The 20419-nt window shown below is 41.5% G+C and overlaps 4 protein-coding genes across 8 annotated transcripts; 2 read left to right on the top strand and 2 right to left on the bottom strand.

The window, feature by feature from the left end:
* On the top strand, positions 252-1238 carry LOC8058600 (putative cyclin-dependent kinase F-2). Its single transcript, XM_002450900.1, has one exon. It carries the CDS (start codon positions 252-254, stop codon positions 1236-1238), a length of 987 nt encoding a protein of 328 aa, XP_002450945.1.
* On the bottom strand, positions 2735-5901 carry LOC110435841 (growth-regulating factor 8-like). Of its 2 annotated transcripts, none has more exons than XM_021461904.1 (4): positions 5525-5901; positions 4761-4946; positions 3923-4232; positions 2735-3464 (listed from the first exon to the last, which is right to left on the bottom strand). In XM_021461904.1, the coding sequence occupies exons 1-4, from the start codon at positions 5670-5672 to the stop codon at positions 3011-3013; spliced, it is 1098 nt and encodes a 365-aa protein (XP_021317579.1). In that variant the 5' UTR covers positions 5673-5901; the 3' UTR covers positions 2735-3010. The 2 variants fall into 2 exon arrangements, with proteins under 2 accessions (XP_021317579.1, XP_021317578.1); XM_021461903.1 differs by having other exon boundaries at positions 4761-4964; positions 5525-5900.
* On the top strand, positions 13434-15088 carry LOC8057034 (protein yippee-like At4g27745). Of its 4 annotated transcripts, none has more exons than XM_021460695.1 (4): positions 13434-13675; positions 13886-13998; positions 14642-14646; positions 14724-14858. In XM_021460695.1, exons 1-4 carry the CDS (start codon positions 13449-13451, stop codon positions 14772-14774), a joined length of 396 nt encoding a protein of 131 aa, XP_021316370.1. In that variant the 5' UTR covers positions 13434-13448; the 3' UTR covers positions 14775-14858. The 4 variants fall into 4 exon arrangements, with proteins under 4 accessions (XP_021316370.1, XP_021316369.1, XP_021316372.1 ...); XM_021460694.1 differs by having other exon boundaries at positions 13434-13765; XM_021460697.1 differs by having other exon boundaries at positions 13462-13675; positions 14642-15088.
* On the bottom strand, positions 17799-19706 carry LOC8058599 (putative disease resistance RPP13-like protein 3). The gene has a single exon (XM_021460692.1). It carries the CDS (start codon positions 19402-19404, stop codon positions 18571-18573), a length of 834 nt encoding a protein of 277 aa, XP_021316367.1. The 5' UTR covers positions 19405-19706; the 3' UTR covers positions 17799-18570.

Genomic DNA, 20419 nt, shown 5'->3' with positions numbered 1-20419 from the left:
TTATTAACCTGATTTCTTAAATAAATTTTAAAAATACCGCAGTGGTCCTTTTCGTAAATAAAATTAAATAAAAGTACCTAAAAATACCGTGATGGTCCTTTCCGACCAGTGTACGTAATTTGGCATTGGTTCCATTTCCTTGTCGGATTCCGGACGTAACGAATTAACTAAGCAGCAGCTATAAAAGCCGCACCTCGTTCTCCATCTGCCGCCGCCACCAGTACGGACGTCGTCCACCCCCCACCTCCACGATGGCCGTCGTCGTGGCTCCAACACGCCGCCCCCGAGGCGCCGCGCAAAATCGACGAGGAGCCAAAAAGAACGGCGGCGACAAGGCAGCACGGGTCAGCGTCGTGGACTCGTCGTACAAGATCCTCAAGAAGATCGGCCAGGGAGGGCACGGCGCCGTCTCGATGGCGCGCCACGTCGAGTCCGGCGAGCTCGTCGCCATCAAGTCGAGCCTCCACGCCGGCGCCGCGGCGCTGCTGCTGCGGGAGGCCGCCATGCTCGCCGCGTGCGCGGGCAACCCCGCGGTGGTGCGCCTCAGGGAGGTGGCGCGCGGGCGCGGCACGGACATGCGCGACCTCCACCTCGTCATGGAGTACGTCGCCGGCGGGAGCCTCCACGACGTCATCGTCTCGCGCCGCCGCCACGGGCACCTCTCCCCGTTCTCGGAGTCGGAGACGCGCAGCGCCATGGCGCAGCTGCTGGCCGGCGTCTCGACGATGCACGCGCACGGCGTCGTCCACCGTGACCTCAAGCCCGGGAACGTGCTCGTCGGCGAGGGAGACGGACGCCTCAAGATCTGCGACCTGGGCCTCGCCAGGTCCGTGGTCGCGCCGCCGCCCACGGACGACACTAGGGATCCCGAAGGCACGCCGGGGTACATGGCGCCGGAGCTGCTTCTGGGCGAGAAGGACTGCGGCGCGCCCGTCGACGTGTGGGCGCTCGGATGCATCATGGCCGTCCTCGTCGCCGGGCAACCGCTCTTTCCGGAGGAAGACTTGTGCCAGCAGCTCATCAGCATCGTCAACCTCCTAGGGATCCCTGACGACGTCTCGTTGATGCCACTGGGCGTCTCGGGGCCCAGCAAGCTGCGCGAGAGGGTGCCCGAGGAGCTGCTGTCGCCGGCGGGCTTCGACGTCCTGCAAGGTCTGCTGGAGTACAACCCCAAGGACAGGCTCACCGCCGGTGATGCGCTGAAGATGCCATGGTTTGCAGGAGCCAAAGATGACTGACGATAGATAGATGTTGCAGCAGAGACGCGAACATGTTAGATTAGATTATTGTTGCCCTGTGTCAGCCAAGTTATTTGATGATGTTGATTCAGTGAGCAGATCAGCTAGGGTTTAGTTGCAGAGTTGTATGATTAAGTCTTTGGATTGTGATGCTGCAAAAGTGCAATCACAATCTCATGTTATACTGACTTCAAAATATATATGTTTTGTATGTACTCTGTTCCATTGAAATGTGCAGGTTTATTATGTTGTTTCTGCAACTTCTATAAGTATGTTCATTGTTGGTTGAGATTCTGAAATCTTGTTAAGCCAGGGATAGTGTGAGCTGACAGTGATTCTTATTCTATCGCTGTCGGTTTCAGACACGGGTAGTGTGAAATCTCAGCACCAAGAGGCGAGAACCTTCTTTTCCAGCAGCTCACACTTGACAACATACATGCATAATAACAAATATGACAGCGGTTCACAAATATCTAATCTGATCCCGACATATCACAGCGGTCCACGTTCTGCAAAACTAAGGTTCTTCGCGCACATAATGCTTGCACATGTTCCGGTTTTGGGATTGTATGAAGCTTAAATAAACTACAGAAATTACACTCCAACAATGCTTCATCATTTTTTTCATCTTCCAGGTAGTGAACAGAATCAAGAGTTGCCTTGACATCTCATCTGATCTTGCAACTTTTGTCCAGGTTACTAAAACAGCCATGTCATTTTCTTCAGAGATTATGCAGAAATTAAAAAAAAAAAGTAGAATGATCAGCTCTTCCACAAATTATATATGTTTGTCAGGGAGCAATTTCACAACTCACACAAACACAAAAGAAGAATTCTCCTATAAAACCATTGAGGTTCTAAGACAGTCCGGAGATATATATTGGGAAGCTGAAGGGGATCTGTTGCATCACTTGCCCATGTCTGTAATGCTCTGTGAATTTCTACATACATCATGGTCCATGTTGTAAGACATAAATTGACATTTGCTAATGGGCATGTAAATTTCAACAGGTGAAACTGGATCTCTCCTGCCTGCAAGGCATAAAAAATGATATGGACTTCTTCTGCCGGCTTGCAAAGAAAGAATTCGTGGTTGTTTTACCAGGTACACTATCTCTGTATCTCACACTTGCTGTGAAAACTAGTAATATACTACAGATCACGAGATCTATTTTAACACAGGATTTTTATGTAACCTGCAACTGCAATACAGAGATTTTTATTTTATCTTAAAGAAGTTACACGTTGGACACAGGATGTGCTGCGGGATACAAGAATTGGCTCTGCATCACCTTCGCAATAGCACCATCTTCTCTCGAATTTGTGTAGCACTTTTCTAGAATCAATGAAGGATTATATGAGGACACGTGTCTCAGATGAACTTCAAGTATGCATTCACAATTTAATAGAGCTCAAGCTAGATTTGTATCAAGCACAAGTATAGCACTTGAAAAGCCTGAACAAAATACAGCTTCTACAAATTAAAGGAATCTTGCTTCAAGGAAACCAGAAGTACGTAATATGCATAATACCTCCATGTTAGGAAACCCACATGAATACCCAATCTCAGATTGGAATTCAAATCCTTTACAAGGAACAAGGAAATAAATTATTAGTACACCCACCAGAACCGAAAATTAAAGGCAACATAACGTGAACATATAACAACTAAAACAGGAGTTACAAGACTCTTGACTGAAAACCTAGTATCAGCAAACTCATGACATTACACATGGTTTCAGTTATTTGTGGTCCCAACAAGACCAGCCTGACTAGTGGAGTGTTGGGACAGTATGAGAATTCACCATCCTCGCCATGAGATAGCTATTGTTACTTGTGTGGTTCTCTACTGTCACTCTGTTGCTACTAGACATTTGTAGGATTCCGGTTGGAGAATGCAACTCACAAGTTGAAGTCCATTGGTCAGTTAAAATGTCCGCAGATGCTGACTGGCAACTCTTGCCTTTGAAAACCTCACCTAGAGGTCCATCATCAATTGTTTCCCTGGAGACCAGTAGCTGACCATCCTGAGACTTGTTAACGTGTTCTGCTGAACTGCCTGCTCCATGCACAAGATACAGCTGATCATGTTCATGCTGCATCTCCACCGGTGAAAATGCTACTTTGTCATGGTTTGGGGAAGAATGTGACGCTGAGAAGTCAAAGGAGTCCATGGAAGTGGATACAGAGAACTGGTCGCCTATATTCTGTTTATCCAGCAAATTCCTGCAAACCAGAGTCGACATCTCAAGTTCATGGAAGAAAGAACTGTCCTGTTTTACCTTCACTGTATAATAAGTCATCAAAATTTCAAGTGTATCATGAATTCTACAATTCAGCTATCTCTAAAGTTCGTACTGGCATAAGTACCATATCTTCCCAGTTATTTATAGTGCTTCCTACTGCCTTTCTTTGTACAGTTGCTTACCATAGATGTTTTAACAGACAAAAATAATAAATCTCATATAGATGTGGAAAGAAATCAAGATCTAAATGTTTAATTATGAATGGATGTGGACAAAATTCAAATGTCTAAAAATATAACATTTTGAATGTTTTGTTATGTCCAGAATCCCGAATGCTAGAGTGGCACATGTATCAACCATAGATGACATTTATGTTGAGAAAATAATCAATCACAAACTTAAGTGGCAGAAAAGAGTATAGTAATCAGGTGACTTCACCTGTTGGACCCTAGTGAGAATGGATCAGCAACATTAGCAGCTGAGCTTTTTGCCTGCTGCTGCCAAGTCACAGCATGGCTGTACAACAATGAACCACCAGAAACAACCATGGTTGGATCTGCAATGGTGGGTGTCGCCTTTCGGCCTTCCACATGCTTTCTTGAACGGTGGCAACCACGTTTTATGTGTCGCTCACAGTATTTCTGGTCCCCAACAGCATCTCTGGAGCACCGCCACTTCTTGCCATCTGTGCGGCGGCACCTTCCTGGTTCTGCATCACCAGAGCCAGAACGAAATGGTGCCCATCCTACTGCAAAATAGATTCCCCACTACAAATAAGAATGCAATAAACACCCCCCCCCCCCCCCACAAAAAAAATGTGTTTTTATCACAGTAGCCCAACAACAGTAAAAACTTCAAAGCATCAAGTGGCCAGGTTTGCATCTGAAGATGCTTATATTACAACAGACTAATGAGGACAACTCTGCATCTTGTTCCAGAAAAGATAAGGAACAACTGGATCCCAATGCAACATGTGCTTTAGATCTAAAATCATGTTTCCAGCACTAGTAAATCATTGAGACTGTTATTATCATGCCCAGACTTGTAACTTTCCAATGTGCCTTAATGAACAAACTGATGACAACACTCACATCCTAGATAAAGCAAAAACAAGAAACAGAGCACTGGAATGATTAAGAGTAAATCCACACCTATCTGACCATTTTACTTGCTCACTTTAAGCCTTGATGATGCTCTGAAGTTTGGAATGATTACTTTCACTATCCTTATATTCAGGTATTGACAAAAAAAAATGAAGGAAGAGAGGGCTAGTTACATGAGCTGGAGCCAAGGCTACTCCATGGATTGAGGCTTCTTTTGATAGGGAGGAGCAAGCTGGACGGCACAGGGGCATTGACAGCGAAGTGCTTGTAGATCAGGGCCTGATGCTCCAGCTCCATCCACTGCGTGGGAGTGAAAGGCCCCCTCACCCTCGACAACACGCTCTGCATCTTGCTGGCACCTGAGCACAGACCCAACCCTTCATCACAAGAACACCATCAGTGATAACAAGAACCAAATACTAGGATGTTCAGGACACAGGGGGAAGCAGGAACAGTAGGGAGGGGGGGGGGGGAGACAGTGCCCGTGACCAATGGCCTCCTAGTTCCCACACATGCAAGATTTAAGGAAGCAGCCAGCACCAATCAGTGACCCCTTTAGCTTTTTTTTTTTTGGCGGGTGGTGAGGTATGTGCACAGAGAGGATAAAGATTGCTGCATCTTTAGAGGCCAGATGGACACATACTGGAGCTTGCGAAAGCAAAAGCGAGGTGGGGGAATAATAATGAACATGCGCGTCTTTTGCCCGTGACAAGACCCCAAAGGCACGGGCTTTTGCAGAGGAGGCCGGAGGGGATGCCATGCCGCCATGGCATGGCCGGCCGTGACCCATGAGCAAGCAATCAATCACAGCTGGGGTCGGGGTCGGATCAGCTCAGCTCGGACAGAGCACTGCCCTTGCCCCCACAGATGCAACAGTATCTTCCCCACGGGAACACCCGTTAAAGAAGAAGAGGAAAAGATCTGCAACATCACTTACCTACTGCGCCATTGGAGGGGGAGGAGGAGGAGAAGCTGAGCATCTGCGCTCCACCGGAGCGGGCGGCGGTAGCGGATCCGTGGAACGGGCAAGACGGCGGCGGCGGCGGTGTTGGACCTAGGAACACATCTCGGCCTCCTCTTTCCATCGCTCGCGGAGGGAGACGCGCGCGCGTGGGGCAGGCAGTCACGAAGGAGGATTGGGGACGATGCCGTGCTGGCGGATCGGATTCATGGTGGGGAGCGGCGGAGGTGGGTGATGGCTGCGGGTGCGGCGGGTGGGGCGCACCAGGCACTGGCTGGCAGGCAAGCGGCTTGCTGCTTCGGGGGAGCAGAGCAGGGGGAGGGGAGGTGGGGGAACGGAGGAAGGAAACGAGCGAGAGAATTGAATGCGCACCCCTGTTTCGGACAAGAGAACAAAATGAGTAGGGCCTTGTTTAGTTCCCAGAAAATTTTGCAAAATTTTTCACATTTTCTGTCACATCGAATCTTTAGACGCATGCATGAAGTATTAAATATAGATGAAAATAAAAACTAATTGCACAGTTTGGTCGAAATTGACGAGACGAACCTTTTGAGCCTAGTTAGTGCATGATTGGATACAAACGAAAGTGCTATAGTACCTGTTTTGCAAAATTTTTTGGAACTAAACAAGGCCTTAGTTCCCAAAATATTTTGTAAAATTTTTTAGATTCCCCGTCACATCAAATCTTTAGACGCATGTATGAAGTATTAAATATAAACAAAAATAAAAATTAATTGCACAGTTTGGTCGAAATTGACGAGACGAATCTTTTGAGTCTAGTTAGTACATGATTGGATAATATTTGTCAAATACAAACGAAAGTGGTACTATTCATATTTTGTAAAATTTTTAGGAACTAAACAAGGCCTAGCTTTGCCTACCACAAAATGGGGGATACGAGTAGAGTAGTAGTACTATTGTTTCCGAACACTCTTTTTCCCAAATATCCCCTTGTTTAGGCTAAGTCTTAATAAAGTTTTATTAGAATTTTATGCATATAAAATATGCTGACGTGACACTTTATTAATAAAAAGAGAGATACTGAGGGCCTGTTTAGATCGAAGATAAAAAATTTTTAAATGTCTTAATGTCGGAAGGACGTTGGAAGAGGTTTTCTAAAACTAATAAAAAAACAAATTACATAGCTCGTCTAGAAACTGCAAGACAAATCTACTAAGCATAATTAATCTGTCATTAGCACATGTGGGTTACTGTAGCACTTAAGGCTAATCATGGACTAACTAGGCTTAAAAGATTCATCTCGCGATTTTTAACCAAACTGTGTAATTAGTTTATTTTTTTATCTACATTTAATGTTCTATATATGTGTCCAAAGATTCGATGGGATGGATGAAATTTTTTGGGGTGGGGAACTAAACAGGACCTAAGAGTTTTATAGAAGTAGAGAGAGTTTCATCCCCATAAAACTCTTGTGCACTGTTTTCTAAAATATAGATGTGTTGCAAACTGTGTCATGAAACTTTTATTAAGGATGGCGTTAGTTCCTGGATGAAAGGTTTTGCGTATCGTAGCATTTTTGTTTGTATTTGATAATTATTGTTCAATCATAGACTCACAAATTATAGTTCAACTGTGCAATTAATTATTTTCTTATCTATATTTAATGTTCCATGTATAAGCCACACGATCATTCGATGTGATAGGAAATTTTGAAAAGTTTTTAGATTTTGTGTACAACTAAGCAAGGTCTAATCCTAAACTGGACCTAGATTTGGTTGGGTACTTGTGTTAGCAGGAAACCAGCAAACCATAGAGAATAATAATGGACTGCTAGTTTACTTATTTCTCTTGCTCTTGCTAGTGACTCAAGGGTATTTGGATGGAGGGATAGATATTTAAAAGGTGCTCGATTGGGATGTGTTTACGGGGTGTTTGATAGTAATAAATAACAAATTATATAAGTTTTTACTTGAGATGATTTTATTAAGCTTAATTAATCTATCATTAGCACATATTTACTATAACACCACATTGTCACATCCTGAGCTAATTAGACTTAATAAATTAGTCTCGATTTATACATTTAGTTTCGTAAATAGTCTATATTTAATACTCCACGTATGTGTCGTTTAGGACAATGACTAAAGTTTAGGGGTGGAACCTAAGAGATGGATGAAGTTGTCACTATCACTATCAACCTTACTACTCTCTTTGTCCTAGAATAGATAATGTTATGGGATATGTGTTGGTCAAACTTTATCAACTTTAACTAAATTTGTAGAAAATACGTGCAACATTTATATTTCTAAATAAATTTATTATAAATGATCTATCTAATGGTACTAATTATGTATTATAAATATTAATATTCTTTAATATATAATTGGTCAAAGTTTTAAAAAACAACTTATCAAGAAGCGAAAATGACTTCCATTTTAGGTAAGCTAATATAGGGTGGTTTTCTTTCTCCGGCTGAATTGACATTTTTATCCTTGAACCTTATCTTTGACTCAAATTTCTCTCTCAACTATGTGACAGACTATTCAAGTCATCCAACTTACTTCTGTCCTAAAATTAAGGTCTTGTTTAGTTTCCGAGAAATTTTGCAAATTTTTTTAGGATTCTCATCATATCGAATCTTACGACATATACATGAAACATTAAATATAGATTAAAAAATAACTAATTATATAGCTTATCTGTAATTTACGAGATGAATCTTTTGAGCCTAATTAGTTCATGATTAGATAATATTTGTCAAATGAAAGTACTATAATATCTATTTTATAAAAATTTTTACAACTAAACAAGGCGAATCTTTGAGAAAGAGTGTCATCGGTTCATTTGTTTAAAGCAAAATAATGCTCGTTCTGGGTGAAAACCTTAGCTGTAGTGGTGAGTGACCTGACGTATTTGTGTGCACTGGTGACTATACCAATGAGACCTATGTCAAAAAAGAGTTATTTTCGCTTTCTAAAAGTCAGCAACTTTAAACTTTGACCAAATATATTTAATAAAATATTATGGTAAATAATTAGTACCAATAGGTAGTTCATTGAATTTATCTTCATAATAAACTTATTTAGAGATATAAATATTACACGTAATTTCTACAAATTTAGTCAAAGTTAAAAAAATTTTTGACCAGCATGGTTCCCATAGCAAGTCTGGGCCAGTTTAGTTCTCACCTGAAAAGTTTTTGGCATACTGTAGCTGGACTAACTAGGCTCAAAAGATTCGTCTCATAAATATATGTAAACTATACAATTAGTTATTTTGATCTATATTTAATGTTCTACGCATATGTCCAAACGTCCGTTGCGATAGGGTGAAAAGTGTTTTGGAGGAGGCCGGGGAATTAAAGAAGGCCTCTATTTTTGGAACAGAGGGAGTAGGAAACATATCCATTAACTCTGTATGGGATATTGTAATGATTATAATTGTAGGGGTGTTTAAAGGATTTTGATGTCGCCTAGAGAGGGTGAATAGACATTTCTAAAAAGGGAGAATTAGCCGTAGGACAAGCAGAATGGTGGCCATTTGCCAACAGACACTAGGAAAAATTAGATTGCTCAAAGATACTCCGTTTCTTATCAAATTTGCTAGCAGACACTACGTCTAATCAAACATTATTATAAAATAGATATAAAATCATATAAATGCTAGAAAATTATACTATAATTTTTTTACACTCTATATGATGAGAACTATAGTGTAAAAATATTGTTTAGTATTTTTAGTATCTTACTAATATATTAACTAATTAACCATGGTTATCTTTGTCTATTTAGGAACAGGGGCAAAATGGTCATTTCAGTGCAAAACAATATTTCTACACTATAGTTTTCATCATGTAGAGTGTAAAAAAATTTATAGTACAATTTTCTAGCACTTATATGATTTTATATCTATTTTGTAATAATGTTTGATTAGACATAGTGTCCGCCAGCAAATTTGACAAGAAACAGAGTGTCTTTGATCAATCTAATTTTTCCTAGTGTCCGCTGGCAAATGGCCACCATTCTGCATGTCCCACAGCCAATTCTCTCTTCTAAAAATTATCAATAATTAATAACTTGCAGCAGACTAGCAGACCGTGGAACCTCCGGGGCTGATACGCAGAACCTCTGGGACACGGAACCTCCGGATAGCACAGAGTACTCAGTAGCTGCTATACCTAGAGATTAAGAACTCAAACCAAACTTGAAGGTATGTTTGGTGATGCCTAGTGACAAGTCCATGAAGTACCTGCACTCACAAACACAAACAATCAAGTATCAAGTGGAACACAAATAATGCAATTCAAAACATAGGAGATAAGACACATGATTTATCCCATAGTTCAGTTCGCCATGGCTTAGTCCATGCTGAGGAAGCCACAGAGGCTTTGGGTCTCTTTTAACCCTATCCTGTTCTCAAGTTCAACATCAAGGTTGAGCTTGAGAGTTCCACTAAGATCTCCGGGTAATACAAACTTCCAGCGGCTCACCACAAGCATGGGAGCTCGTCGAGCAACACCTAGCCGTCTAGGAGGCTTCGCCTCCAAGAGTAACAAATGTGCCACAAATGCTTGTCGCAACCCAACAAGTGTTCAAGGATTGGTTAGCTCTTAATTGCTCTCTAACACTTGATTAACCACTAATCACTCACTCTCACAAAGGGAGGTGTTAGAGAGAGCTCTCACAAGGCTTGGTATAGGTTGGGAATAAAATAGAAACCAGCAGCACGCTCAAGAGATGTGGGGATAGATATAAATACTCACCCCATAAAAATTAGCCATTGGAGGTCAAAACTAGCTGTTATGACCTACAGACTTCGGAACCTCTGCGTATAGGCATGGAGCCTTCCTGTCCCAGAGCCTCCGCGTAAGCATGCAGAACCTCCGCAGGTTTCTAGGACAACACAAAGTCACTATACGAAAAAAAGTCATAACTTTTTATTCCAAACTCTGTTTTCGGTGAATTTGGACTTTCTAGAGAGCTTATTTTGAGGGCTAGCCCAGTAGAGAACAAGCCCTAAAACCAACAAGTGCATGTGTTGTGCAATTGTGTTTCTCTCATGTTAGCACTTGGGTTTAGTTAGTTTGAGCACTTGAAATTTGTCTATGATTCTTATTGCATCCTCCTTGATAGTACAACATACCTATACTTAAGATAAAGAGAATATAACTATTTCAACCACTTGAGTCTTCAATGTTTTCATATGTCATTTCTTCTCAATATCACTTCATAATGGTTTGCAATCACCTTTGTCTCATCTCTTTGAGCAAACTCGCCTTGAGCATGTGATTTGAACCATTTCCATACATATGAGTTCAATTCATGGCTTCAAGTCACTACAACAAAAGATTTGATTCTCAATATAACATGACTCCTAATAGCTTGATTAGTTTCTCAACTCAATGCAAGTACTCTCTTCTTCACCTTAGCCATGGTACCTTGGTGCTTAAGCCATCGTTTGCCCTTCACCTTCACTTAGTCCCTCGAAGCTCTTTCTCTGCTATCTTCACCTTATCAAGCCATAATGAAGTCACATCATATTAAGCATCCATTGAAAAACCATTTCTTCAATATTATGATCCTTACTTGAATATCTTCTAGATATGAATATTGAGATCAATCAAGCTTCGGTTTGGCTCATACACAGAGATCATACTATTGAGAATCGAATCAATGCAAAGTGATTTTCCTAAGTAATATTAAGCAACATCAATGTAATAGATGTGGTCAATCAAGCTTCAGTTTGGCTCATATATAGATCAACATCAATGTGGTCAAGCCAATTCACAATTCCTTATATCCTCTTTATTTTGGCTTCACACTCCTAACACTTACTTCAATATCTATCTTTATACTTTGAGCTTGATCAAATCAATGCAAAGTGATTTTCCAAATCTTTATCCATATAAGCAAACCAATATAGAGACCGACTTATATCCAATATGAGTTGTGTCCTTTATCATTTGACCTTAGCTTGATATTTCCTCATTTATAGATTCTTGATTCATCTTCAACCTTGATCAAAGCTCATTTACTATCAGACTCTTCTTGTTCATGCAAAGCAAGCCACACTTGAGACCAATCCAAAATCATTCACTCACGTATCTTTTGTCATTTGCAAATATACTTACTTTTTCATGATACTATGATATCTCATAATATAGAAGCCATTTCATCAACTCCATTTATATTGTTATCTTCTTCTTGAACTAGATTGTTTCCATAATCTTCCAACACAACAATACTCAATTTTGGCTTTTATTTCAACACTATGTGGAGTACCATCAAGCTTGCCTTCTTGTTGAACCTTTGACACATCTTGTTGTGCAATATTCATGTGTATGCAATATTCTTAATTTTCTATTCAACACTTAGCAAACTTGTTAGACCTTTAATGGTGTTGTCATTCAACTCACCAAAACCCACTAAAGGGCTAGATACACTTACAGGTGTGTAGGTAATTTCGCTCATCCTTGGTATACACCATGAATCTAAAACGACGGTACACGGACGACGTATCTTTTAGACTCAACTTCTCACCTCGTCTTATGTGGCATGTTCCACATCATCAACGAAGAATCATGTAAGTCTTGTTCGATTAAATTTATCAGCACAACTTATCAGAAATATATCCCATTTCATCCTCTCCCATGGTGGTTACACATGAGGACAATTTATCAGTTTCATTTAAGGGTGACCTTTGTTCTGCATTGCTCAACGGTGCATTAAGAAATAGGCGATGAAACCCTTTGCAGTAGTGTCAAGGTGACCATCAGTGCCACCTGCCAATGACTACGTCACTCATGACTTGACTGCAAGAAATATGAACTTTATACTTTTTATGCATTCCAAATTATGCTTTGTAGTAACGACAATTCTCTAATTTTGATGACCTAGATTTTAGAGAAATGTGTCATTATCTACAATATCAAACTAGTTTATGTAAAGTATATCTTGATCATTGTTCGTATGTACTAGAAACTAGAAAGCTACTAGTGTCTGGATTTTTTTTTTTTATTTCAGAAGATGATGCTCCCCAATAAGGCCTTGTTTAGTTCACCCCAAAATCCAAAAAGTTTTCAAGATTCCCTGTCACATCGAATCTTACGGCACATGCATGAAGCATTAAATATAGACAAAAATAAAAACTAATCACACAGTTTGACTGTAAATCGTGAGACGAATCTTTTGACCTTAGTTAGTCTATGATTAGACAATATTTACCACAAACAAACGAAAGTGCTACAGTTCCGAAAACTTTTCAGTTTTCGGAACTAAACAAGGCCTAATCCCGCAATGATGAACCACAATCCTTAATCCCAAACCGCTTAATTAACCCTAATAATAACCAGCGTTTAGTATCCTACTACTAGTAGTAAGGCCTTGTTTAGATCCAAAAACTTTTTGGATTTTGACACTGTAGCACTTTCGTTTTTATTTGACAAACATTATCGAATCATAGAGCAACTAGGCTTAAAAGATTCGTCTCGTGATTTACAGATAAACTGTGCAATTAGTTATCTTTTTTATCTATATTTAATGCTTCATACATGTACCGCAAGATTCGATGTGATGGAGAATCTTTAAAGTTTGGGGTTTTTGGGTGTATCTAAACAACGCCCTAAGTAGTATAATCCAAACCTCGCCGCCATCACTCCGTCACCCTCCTCCCTTTTTCCTACTCGGGACTATCTACAACAATGGTCACCCAAAATACAACACCTATTTGTCCTTTAGGTCGCGGTACAGGTAAAAGGTTTCATACCTATTTTTAGTCTTCTCCAACAACAAGATCTAAAAGACAACACTCTCTGCAAATGGGTCTCGAGGAGAGAGATACCCAAATTTGGGTTATACCTCTCCTGATATCCAAAATAGATCTTCTGATGGGTACTCTGTTGGAGACTATAGGTATTGTGTTGGAGACCCATTTTGCCCAAATGGGTCTCCTGTTGGAGATAGCCTTACTCGGGATTCCACTCCATCCACCAGTCTCATCTCTGTTCCCCTCCTCCCCTCAAGAAGAATGTTCTCGCCTTGAAATTGCGCCACCCAGCCCCGGGCCGAATTTTCCCTGGTGTCGGATTTCACTTTTGCGGGCGGTTGTGAATCCTGTGGGTTTTGTTCGCCTTTTCCATTCGTCGCCGCCGCCTGTTTTCTTGCGGGGGTTGGTTTGTCCCCGCCGACTCTCCCTCTTTCTCTCCTCGTCACTTGCGTGCTGCTGCTGCTCTTCTTCTTCTTCCCGCCCAACTGATCCGTACTCTCCTTCCCTTCCCTGTGTCTGCTCTCCTCTCATCGAATCGATCGTTGGCTTGTTTTTCTCCAGTTCTTGGGTGGGTGGGTGAAACGGCATCCTGATTTCGTGGATTGGATGCAGGGGAGGGAAGGGCGCCGACGATGGTGGACTTGGTGGGGCCGCGAGTGTACAGCTGCTGCCATTGCCGGAACCACGTCTGCCTCCACGACGACATTATTTCCAAGGCCTTTCAGGTGAAGAGCTGCCGAGCTCCGTCTCAGTTCTTGGGGGTGGGGGATTTCAGATTCCTTCCTAACCATGGGCCTAGTTCTTCAGTAACAGTAGTGTTCTTTTTTTTTTTGCTTGTTTTTTTTGCGAGACAGTAACAGTAGTGTTGGGCGTCCTCGCCAAAAAAAAAGTAGTTTTGGGCGCATTGTTTGTGACATCCAATAATTTAGCTGCCATGAGTCAGCGAGTAAACAGTAAAGAATTTCCTTAATTAGTCCATTAATGACAACACTAGTAGTTTGGCTGCGGTAGAATTGAAGAAGCTCGGCAGCAACCTGAGAAAGCCTGTTTACTTGCTGCATTCATATTTCCTAGTAACAACCCTTCCTTTCCAACAGTGATTTTCATTGGTTGCTGTATTTCCTAGTGAGACCTGAATTCGTCTCTGTGCAGAGTTACTACATCAGAGATTGCTCTGGTACAGTCTACAGAAATTGACAAACCATGAATGCATTTTAACATGAGTGTAGTTGTTTGTTGCGACAACAGTGGCGATTCATTTAGATGAAGAACAAGCTGTAGTTGGATAGAGTTTTTTTTTTTTTGGTTTGTCTCATTGTCTTTGAAGGATGATATTGTCTCTCCCTTTTGCTCTTCTGACTGTTCTAGGGAAGGTACGGCCGTGCATTTCTGTATTCCCATGCCATGAACATAGCTGTGGGGCCTAAGGAGGATAGGCAACTCATGACAGGCCTTCACACCGTCGCTGATATCTACTGCCGTGATTGCCGTGAGGTGCTAGGGTGGAAATATGAGAGGGCTTATGAGGAGTCGCAGAGATACAAGGAAGGGAAGTTCATATTTGAGAAAGCAAAGATTGTCAAGGAAAATTGGTAGTGATCAGTGTGTTGCAAACTTATTTTGAAAGCTGTGGTCAATGTCTTTGTACATAGCTGTCTGCTGTTGCCTGTAGGTGCCAATATTGGGCTGCACGATTGTGTTCATGCCATTTGTAATCTGCATCTGTTACTGTTCATTTATGTAAAGAAGACATGCGTGTTTATCTGTTTGGTGACCGTCATCATCAGCCATAAATGAATGGCTCTCTTTTTGTTATTTTTCCAGCTCTGACCCATCAGGAGCTATGCTAATTCCAGGCTATAACATGTTACACTCTTAATAAATAAAAAGTCCTAATGTAAATATATCAGCCTGCCTTAACACTATCTTTTGTTATTCAAATTACAATTGTAGAGGAATCATCTTGCACTTGACGAATGATGTTCTTCAATATGTAATTTCCTTCTCTTCTTGTCTGTATGATTGATATCCTCTTTGCTTGGATGTTTTTCCACATTCTTGTCTTCAGAATGTTCTCTCTTGTTTCTCTCGTATAATTTCAAATCCATGCCACGTTTTTCGATGTTCATCCTAGGATGGTTAGGATTGTAATTCACAGCAGTAGAAATTGCATGGTCAACATCCTTGATATCAGATGCATTTGCGCCATAACAGAAAACTTGGATGCTGATTTGCTTGAGAGATTTAAGGTGCTCAATGCCAAATCTGTGACTGTATGGCTTTGCTCTGATTACATGGATTGTTGTGTGTAGCCTCTCGAGCTTCGGGAATGATGCTGGTTCAAATAGCAAGCAAGTTTCTTCACAGCTGAAGAAGAGCTCTTTCAAGTATTGGAATCCTACTCCATGAATGACAATTGTATCATCTTTCTGAGGTGATTTCAACCATAAGTCAAGACGAAGTAGGGAAGGCAACTCTCTGAGTATTACTATGTCTTCATATTTTAGTTCTGCAATGTTAATGTTTAAATCAATGAGGTTGCAGAGTGGTGCCATCCACCATGGTACTCTTGGGAGGAAGTAATATGCTGATAGTCTGAACTTCTGAAGGCGATTGGGTGGTGGCGACCAAGAATCCAGAAACTCAAGGGAACCTAAGTTGCGACTGCAGACTGCAAAGGATTGAAGGTTTCTTGTGCCCAATTTCCCTAGAGTTCTCATCAAAGCCTCTTCGTGCTTCACATTTCCAGAAGTAAAATCTGTCCAGTTGATTGCAATCTCCTTCAAACTTTGCAGATTACCAAGTTCTTGTACTGCACATGCTGAACTGCGACAAATGTCGAAACCAAGTATGGCTCTTAGGGATGCCATGCTCCCTATACCATCTGGTAGCTTTACTTTTCCCCATGTATGGCCACCACTGAGTATATTCTTGAGTTGGTGAAGACCAGTTATTGTTCCAGGTAACTCTTCTATATTTGTATCTCTTATGTCTAGTGTTTCCAAAGTTTTCAGGTCTCCTATTTGTGGTGGGAGACTAGAAATCCATGTATTCCGGAGGTTCAAATACCTCAAATGAAACAAATTTCTGACCTCTTTCAGATAATTTTCGCTGAATCCTTGGTATCCCTCGAGATTTAACACTCGCAGGACTCTAAACTCAGATAAAGGAGGTATGAGAGTAGCTTGTACAAATGAGGTTAGTGTCCTAACATGATACAAGTTCATTTCCCCTTGCATTTTTGATGTTTGTGAGTCACACTGGATAGATAGTCGGCGAACATTATCTTGAATAAATGAGGTTGGAACTGGATGACCACCGACCAAAGTGACAAAATTCTCTTCAATGGCCTTTGATACTATAAGCTCAAGCATCACATCATGAACCCGGCAAGCATGAGCTCTACCATCACAGTTTATTTCCATTGGTTGGACCATGCTTCTATTGATGAGCTCATTGGAGTATCCCTCCGCGACATCTTCCACACTTAGACCTCTTTCTAAGCCAATAAATCCTTCTGCAATCCACTGCTGAATCAGACTATCCCTTTCAATCTTGAAGTCCTCTGGATATAAACCGAGGTATAGCAAACATGTTTTCAGGTGGTAAGGAAGGTCATAATAGCTGAGGGAAAGTATCTGTTTCATGCCTTCTAAATCAGGATTCTTTTCTAATGCAGAACCTATGGAAACAAGCAATTTTTCCCATTGTTCCTTCAACATGACAGGCTTGCTGGCTAACAAGCTAGCTATGCTTATTATAGCCAACGGTGAGCCGCAACATTTTTTCAGTATCTGATCTGAAATTAACTTCAGTTGAGGAGGGCAACTATCCTTGTTGCCAAATATTCTCTTGAAAAATAAGACCTTTGAATGAGATTCATCAAGTGGTTCAATTCTGTATACACAATCATTAGGGTCAGAGCAACACGACTTTGCTACTGACTCGATTCGTGGTGTTGTTAGGATCCGGCTGTTGTGATTATTCTGAGGTAAAGCACATCTCACTTTTTCCCATGCTGATTTACTCCAAACATCATCAATTATAATAAGGTACCTGTATCAAATATTGTGCCAGGTTTAGATACCAGATGGTGGAGCTACCATCTCTAGAGCAGTGAATTACCAGCACACAGTTAGTAAACAAATTTGCGTTATTTCTTTGTTGAATATATTTATGACTTAGAATTGAACATATCTTTCAAATAACCTATGGGATTTATGCTCATTATATAATAATATCAATCTGAATGCATATATTATATTCTAAAATCTTGTATGACAATTAAATAGAAATATCTACTGTTATTTAAGTTATGTGCCATAACTGTCGCACAAGTTGCCATAACTGTCTACATTCTGAGGTGATATCATAAAAAAGTGAGGTCTATATGCTGCAAGGCCATTTCTACAATGCAGTTAGAAAATTCCTAATATTCTATTCTTTAAGTAGAAAAATTTCCCATATTGTTGTAATACATAACTAAAGGCCCTGGAAAAGCATAGAAATGCCATGGGGGCTATCCATCATTATTTAGTATTAGCAAACACAAAATACTATATTTCTTGCATAGTTGAGTTGTCCCATGAAAATAAGGGTGCGGATCTTGTTCTTCTCTAAAATAGTTAGAAAACTTCCAGAATTTTATCGTTGTTTTCATTCTGTTTAATGGAATAATTGTATTGGTGCCTTGAAGCACATGGTCTTTTCATATATAATGTTCAGATTTTGATTCACAGGCACCCAGATTCTGCAGATAGTTCAACTTGTTTAGGCCATTAATTGTAGGCTAGATAGCAGTGTTGTAGAGAAATTAGGGTCTTAATAATCCAAAGAAAAGTAGTTTCATGCTCCCACCTGTTCACACACAAGTCATCTCAAATCAAGTTCCATGAGATTTGTCCATGTCTTTTTATTAAGATAGCATAGGCAGCTCTAGCATTGTTTGGTTTTCCATCGTCGTAGTTGGATATATAGCTCAAAATGTTGTCATAAAAACCAGGCTCTGTGAGGCCAGAAACTCCCCCCAAAAAAGGTCTTCCATTGTTGAGGCCTGAGGGCAGTCCTAACACATTGTCGCTAGGGCTTCTTATTCCCACAGTTCTAAACTATGAGTCGTTCTGACTTACTTTTGTGTGTGTGTGTGTGTTTCTTATATGTGCATTGTGTGCTATATATAGATCCTAAGTTCATGTCTTTTTAACATGCCATGTTATAGGCACTCTCTGTCTTGATACCAACTACTTAACCTCAATGCATAACTTGTAAGAAAAAAATCGTTGGTAGCTCGACCTTGCTTACCTTTTATTTAACAAGCGCTCCCTCAGCTTGCGAATGAGTTGACCCTCCTCCCACGTGTCCATGCGGTCAACCTCTTCTTGAGCAATCTGTGAGAGCAAGTCCTTCAAGAGTTTCTTCACGTCAAGCTTTTGTGATACGGCAGCTGAAGCCCTACAACTGAATTGTCCTCCAATCCTTCGGAACACTTCCATGGCAAGCGTTGTCTTGCCCAGACCGCCTAACCCAACAATGGAGAGCACCTTGAGACTAGTGGTTCCATCCATCAACCAGTCGACGATGTTAGTCACCGCGCTATCAGTGCCAACAAGATCTGGCACATCGGCATAGAGGACATTGATCCGAGGATCGACAACCATGTGGTCTCTAGAAACCCAAAGGTCCTCGCCGAACATGTACCTCGACCGCCGCTCGCTGACCTGAATGGTACGGGCCTTGAGGCCCTTGAGCTTGTTGGCAAGGCGGAGGTGCGTCCACGCCGTGCTCACAAGCCGCGAGACACGGCTTGCGAACCCTGGAAGGAGGCCTCTACTTGACTCAACGTTAGTGATGCCACCACCATGAGCTTCGACACGGTGCATGAACTCGTCCATGGTGTCCTCGATGTCATAGGCTAGCTCCCTCACCTCCTTGGTCCAGGCCTTGACTTGGGCGTCCGGGTCACGCACCGCGGAGAGCTTCTCGAGGAAGGCGTGCATGCTCTCGAGTTCAGCACGGAGGAAGAGGACGTCGGTCCTCGCGCCCGCCATGAGCTCATACTTGGGCATGAGGATGGAGTTGAGCTTCACGGCGAGGGACGCCATGGCGCCACCCACCAAGGATGCACGCTCCATGTCCAAAAGGAGGAAGAAGTGGTCGTGTGTATGTTTGGCGACAGGAAATAAAATTCTGAAATACCTGATTATAATAGTAGCACTGGTGGTGGTTTGTTGTTGAAGGTGCAGTTGGACATGGCCGGGGTACTCATTTTATAGTCTGATTTGGGCGTGTCGTAAGGATTGGGTTCCATGGTTGTGGCAGAACCACCCTAATTATATGGCCCACATGCACTTGATATTGTCCTTAAGACCTCTGACTTCTGCACATGAGAGTCATATAACTTGGATAGTCTGTCGGGTGCCCTCGGAGGACCCCGAATCATCCACATTTTAACTCATACAGGATCAACATGGAGTTACCACAACGTTACAACATTTGTTACAAAAATAACTTACATCAGAGTGCGGAAAAAATTATAACTTAATTTACAACATATGATGAAGTACAAACTTAACTAAATTTCCAAAAGATGTGTAGAGTAGCGGAAGCATCCTAGGTGAAGCTTCTAAAGTAGAAGAGGTGGATAAATCATGTCGCGCCCACCGACATGACATCCATTAGCACCTGCAACAGGGGTTATAAAACCCTGAGTACAAAAGTACTCAACAAGACTTAACCGACTAGAAAAGAGGTGAAGACTCAGGTATGTAGACTATAGGGATTCAAGGTAAGGCTTTAGCAAGCTCAACGCATTTCTTTTGCATAAAAGCTTACTAAGAGTAAAACCTATTTTCAAGTTTTAACTCAAAATCATCATTTATGACTAATCAAAATTATTATCAAACTTTCATAAGCATACCACCTCTTTCTTATACCAAAGATCCATTTATTACTACAATGATGGTGTGAGGATTGAGGCTCCATATCTGAGGAAACACGGCGATTCGAATCGATTAAACCCAGCTGGGGATTCAGTACCACACGACATATGTCAACCTTTTCTATAGATCCTCCCATACAAGAACGGGTCCAGCGTCACCCGAGAGTACAGTACACCACCATCCTACAGCCAATCTAGATGTTTCTCGG

Source organism: Sorghum bicolor, chromosome 5, assembly GCF_000003195.3.
Source record: "Sorghum bicolor cultivar BTx623 chromosome 5, Sorghum_bicolor_NCBIv3, whole genome shotgun sequence".
NCBI classification, from domain to species: domain Eukaryota; kingdom Viridiplantae; phylum Streptophyta; class Magnoliopsida; order Poales; family Poaceae; genus Sorghum; species Sorghum bicolor.
This window is presented reverse-complemented; position numbering and strand designations above follow the sequence as displayed.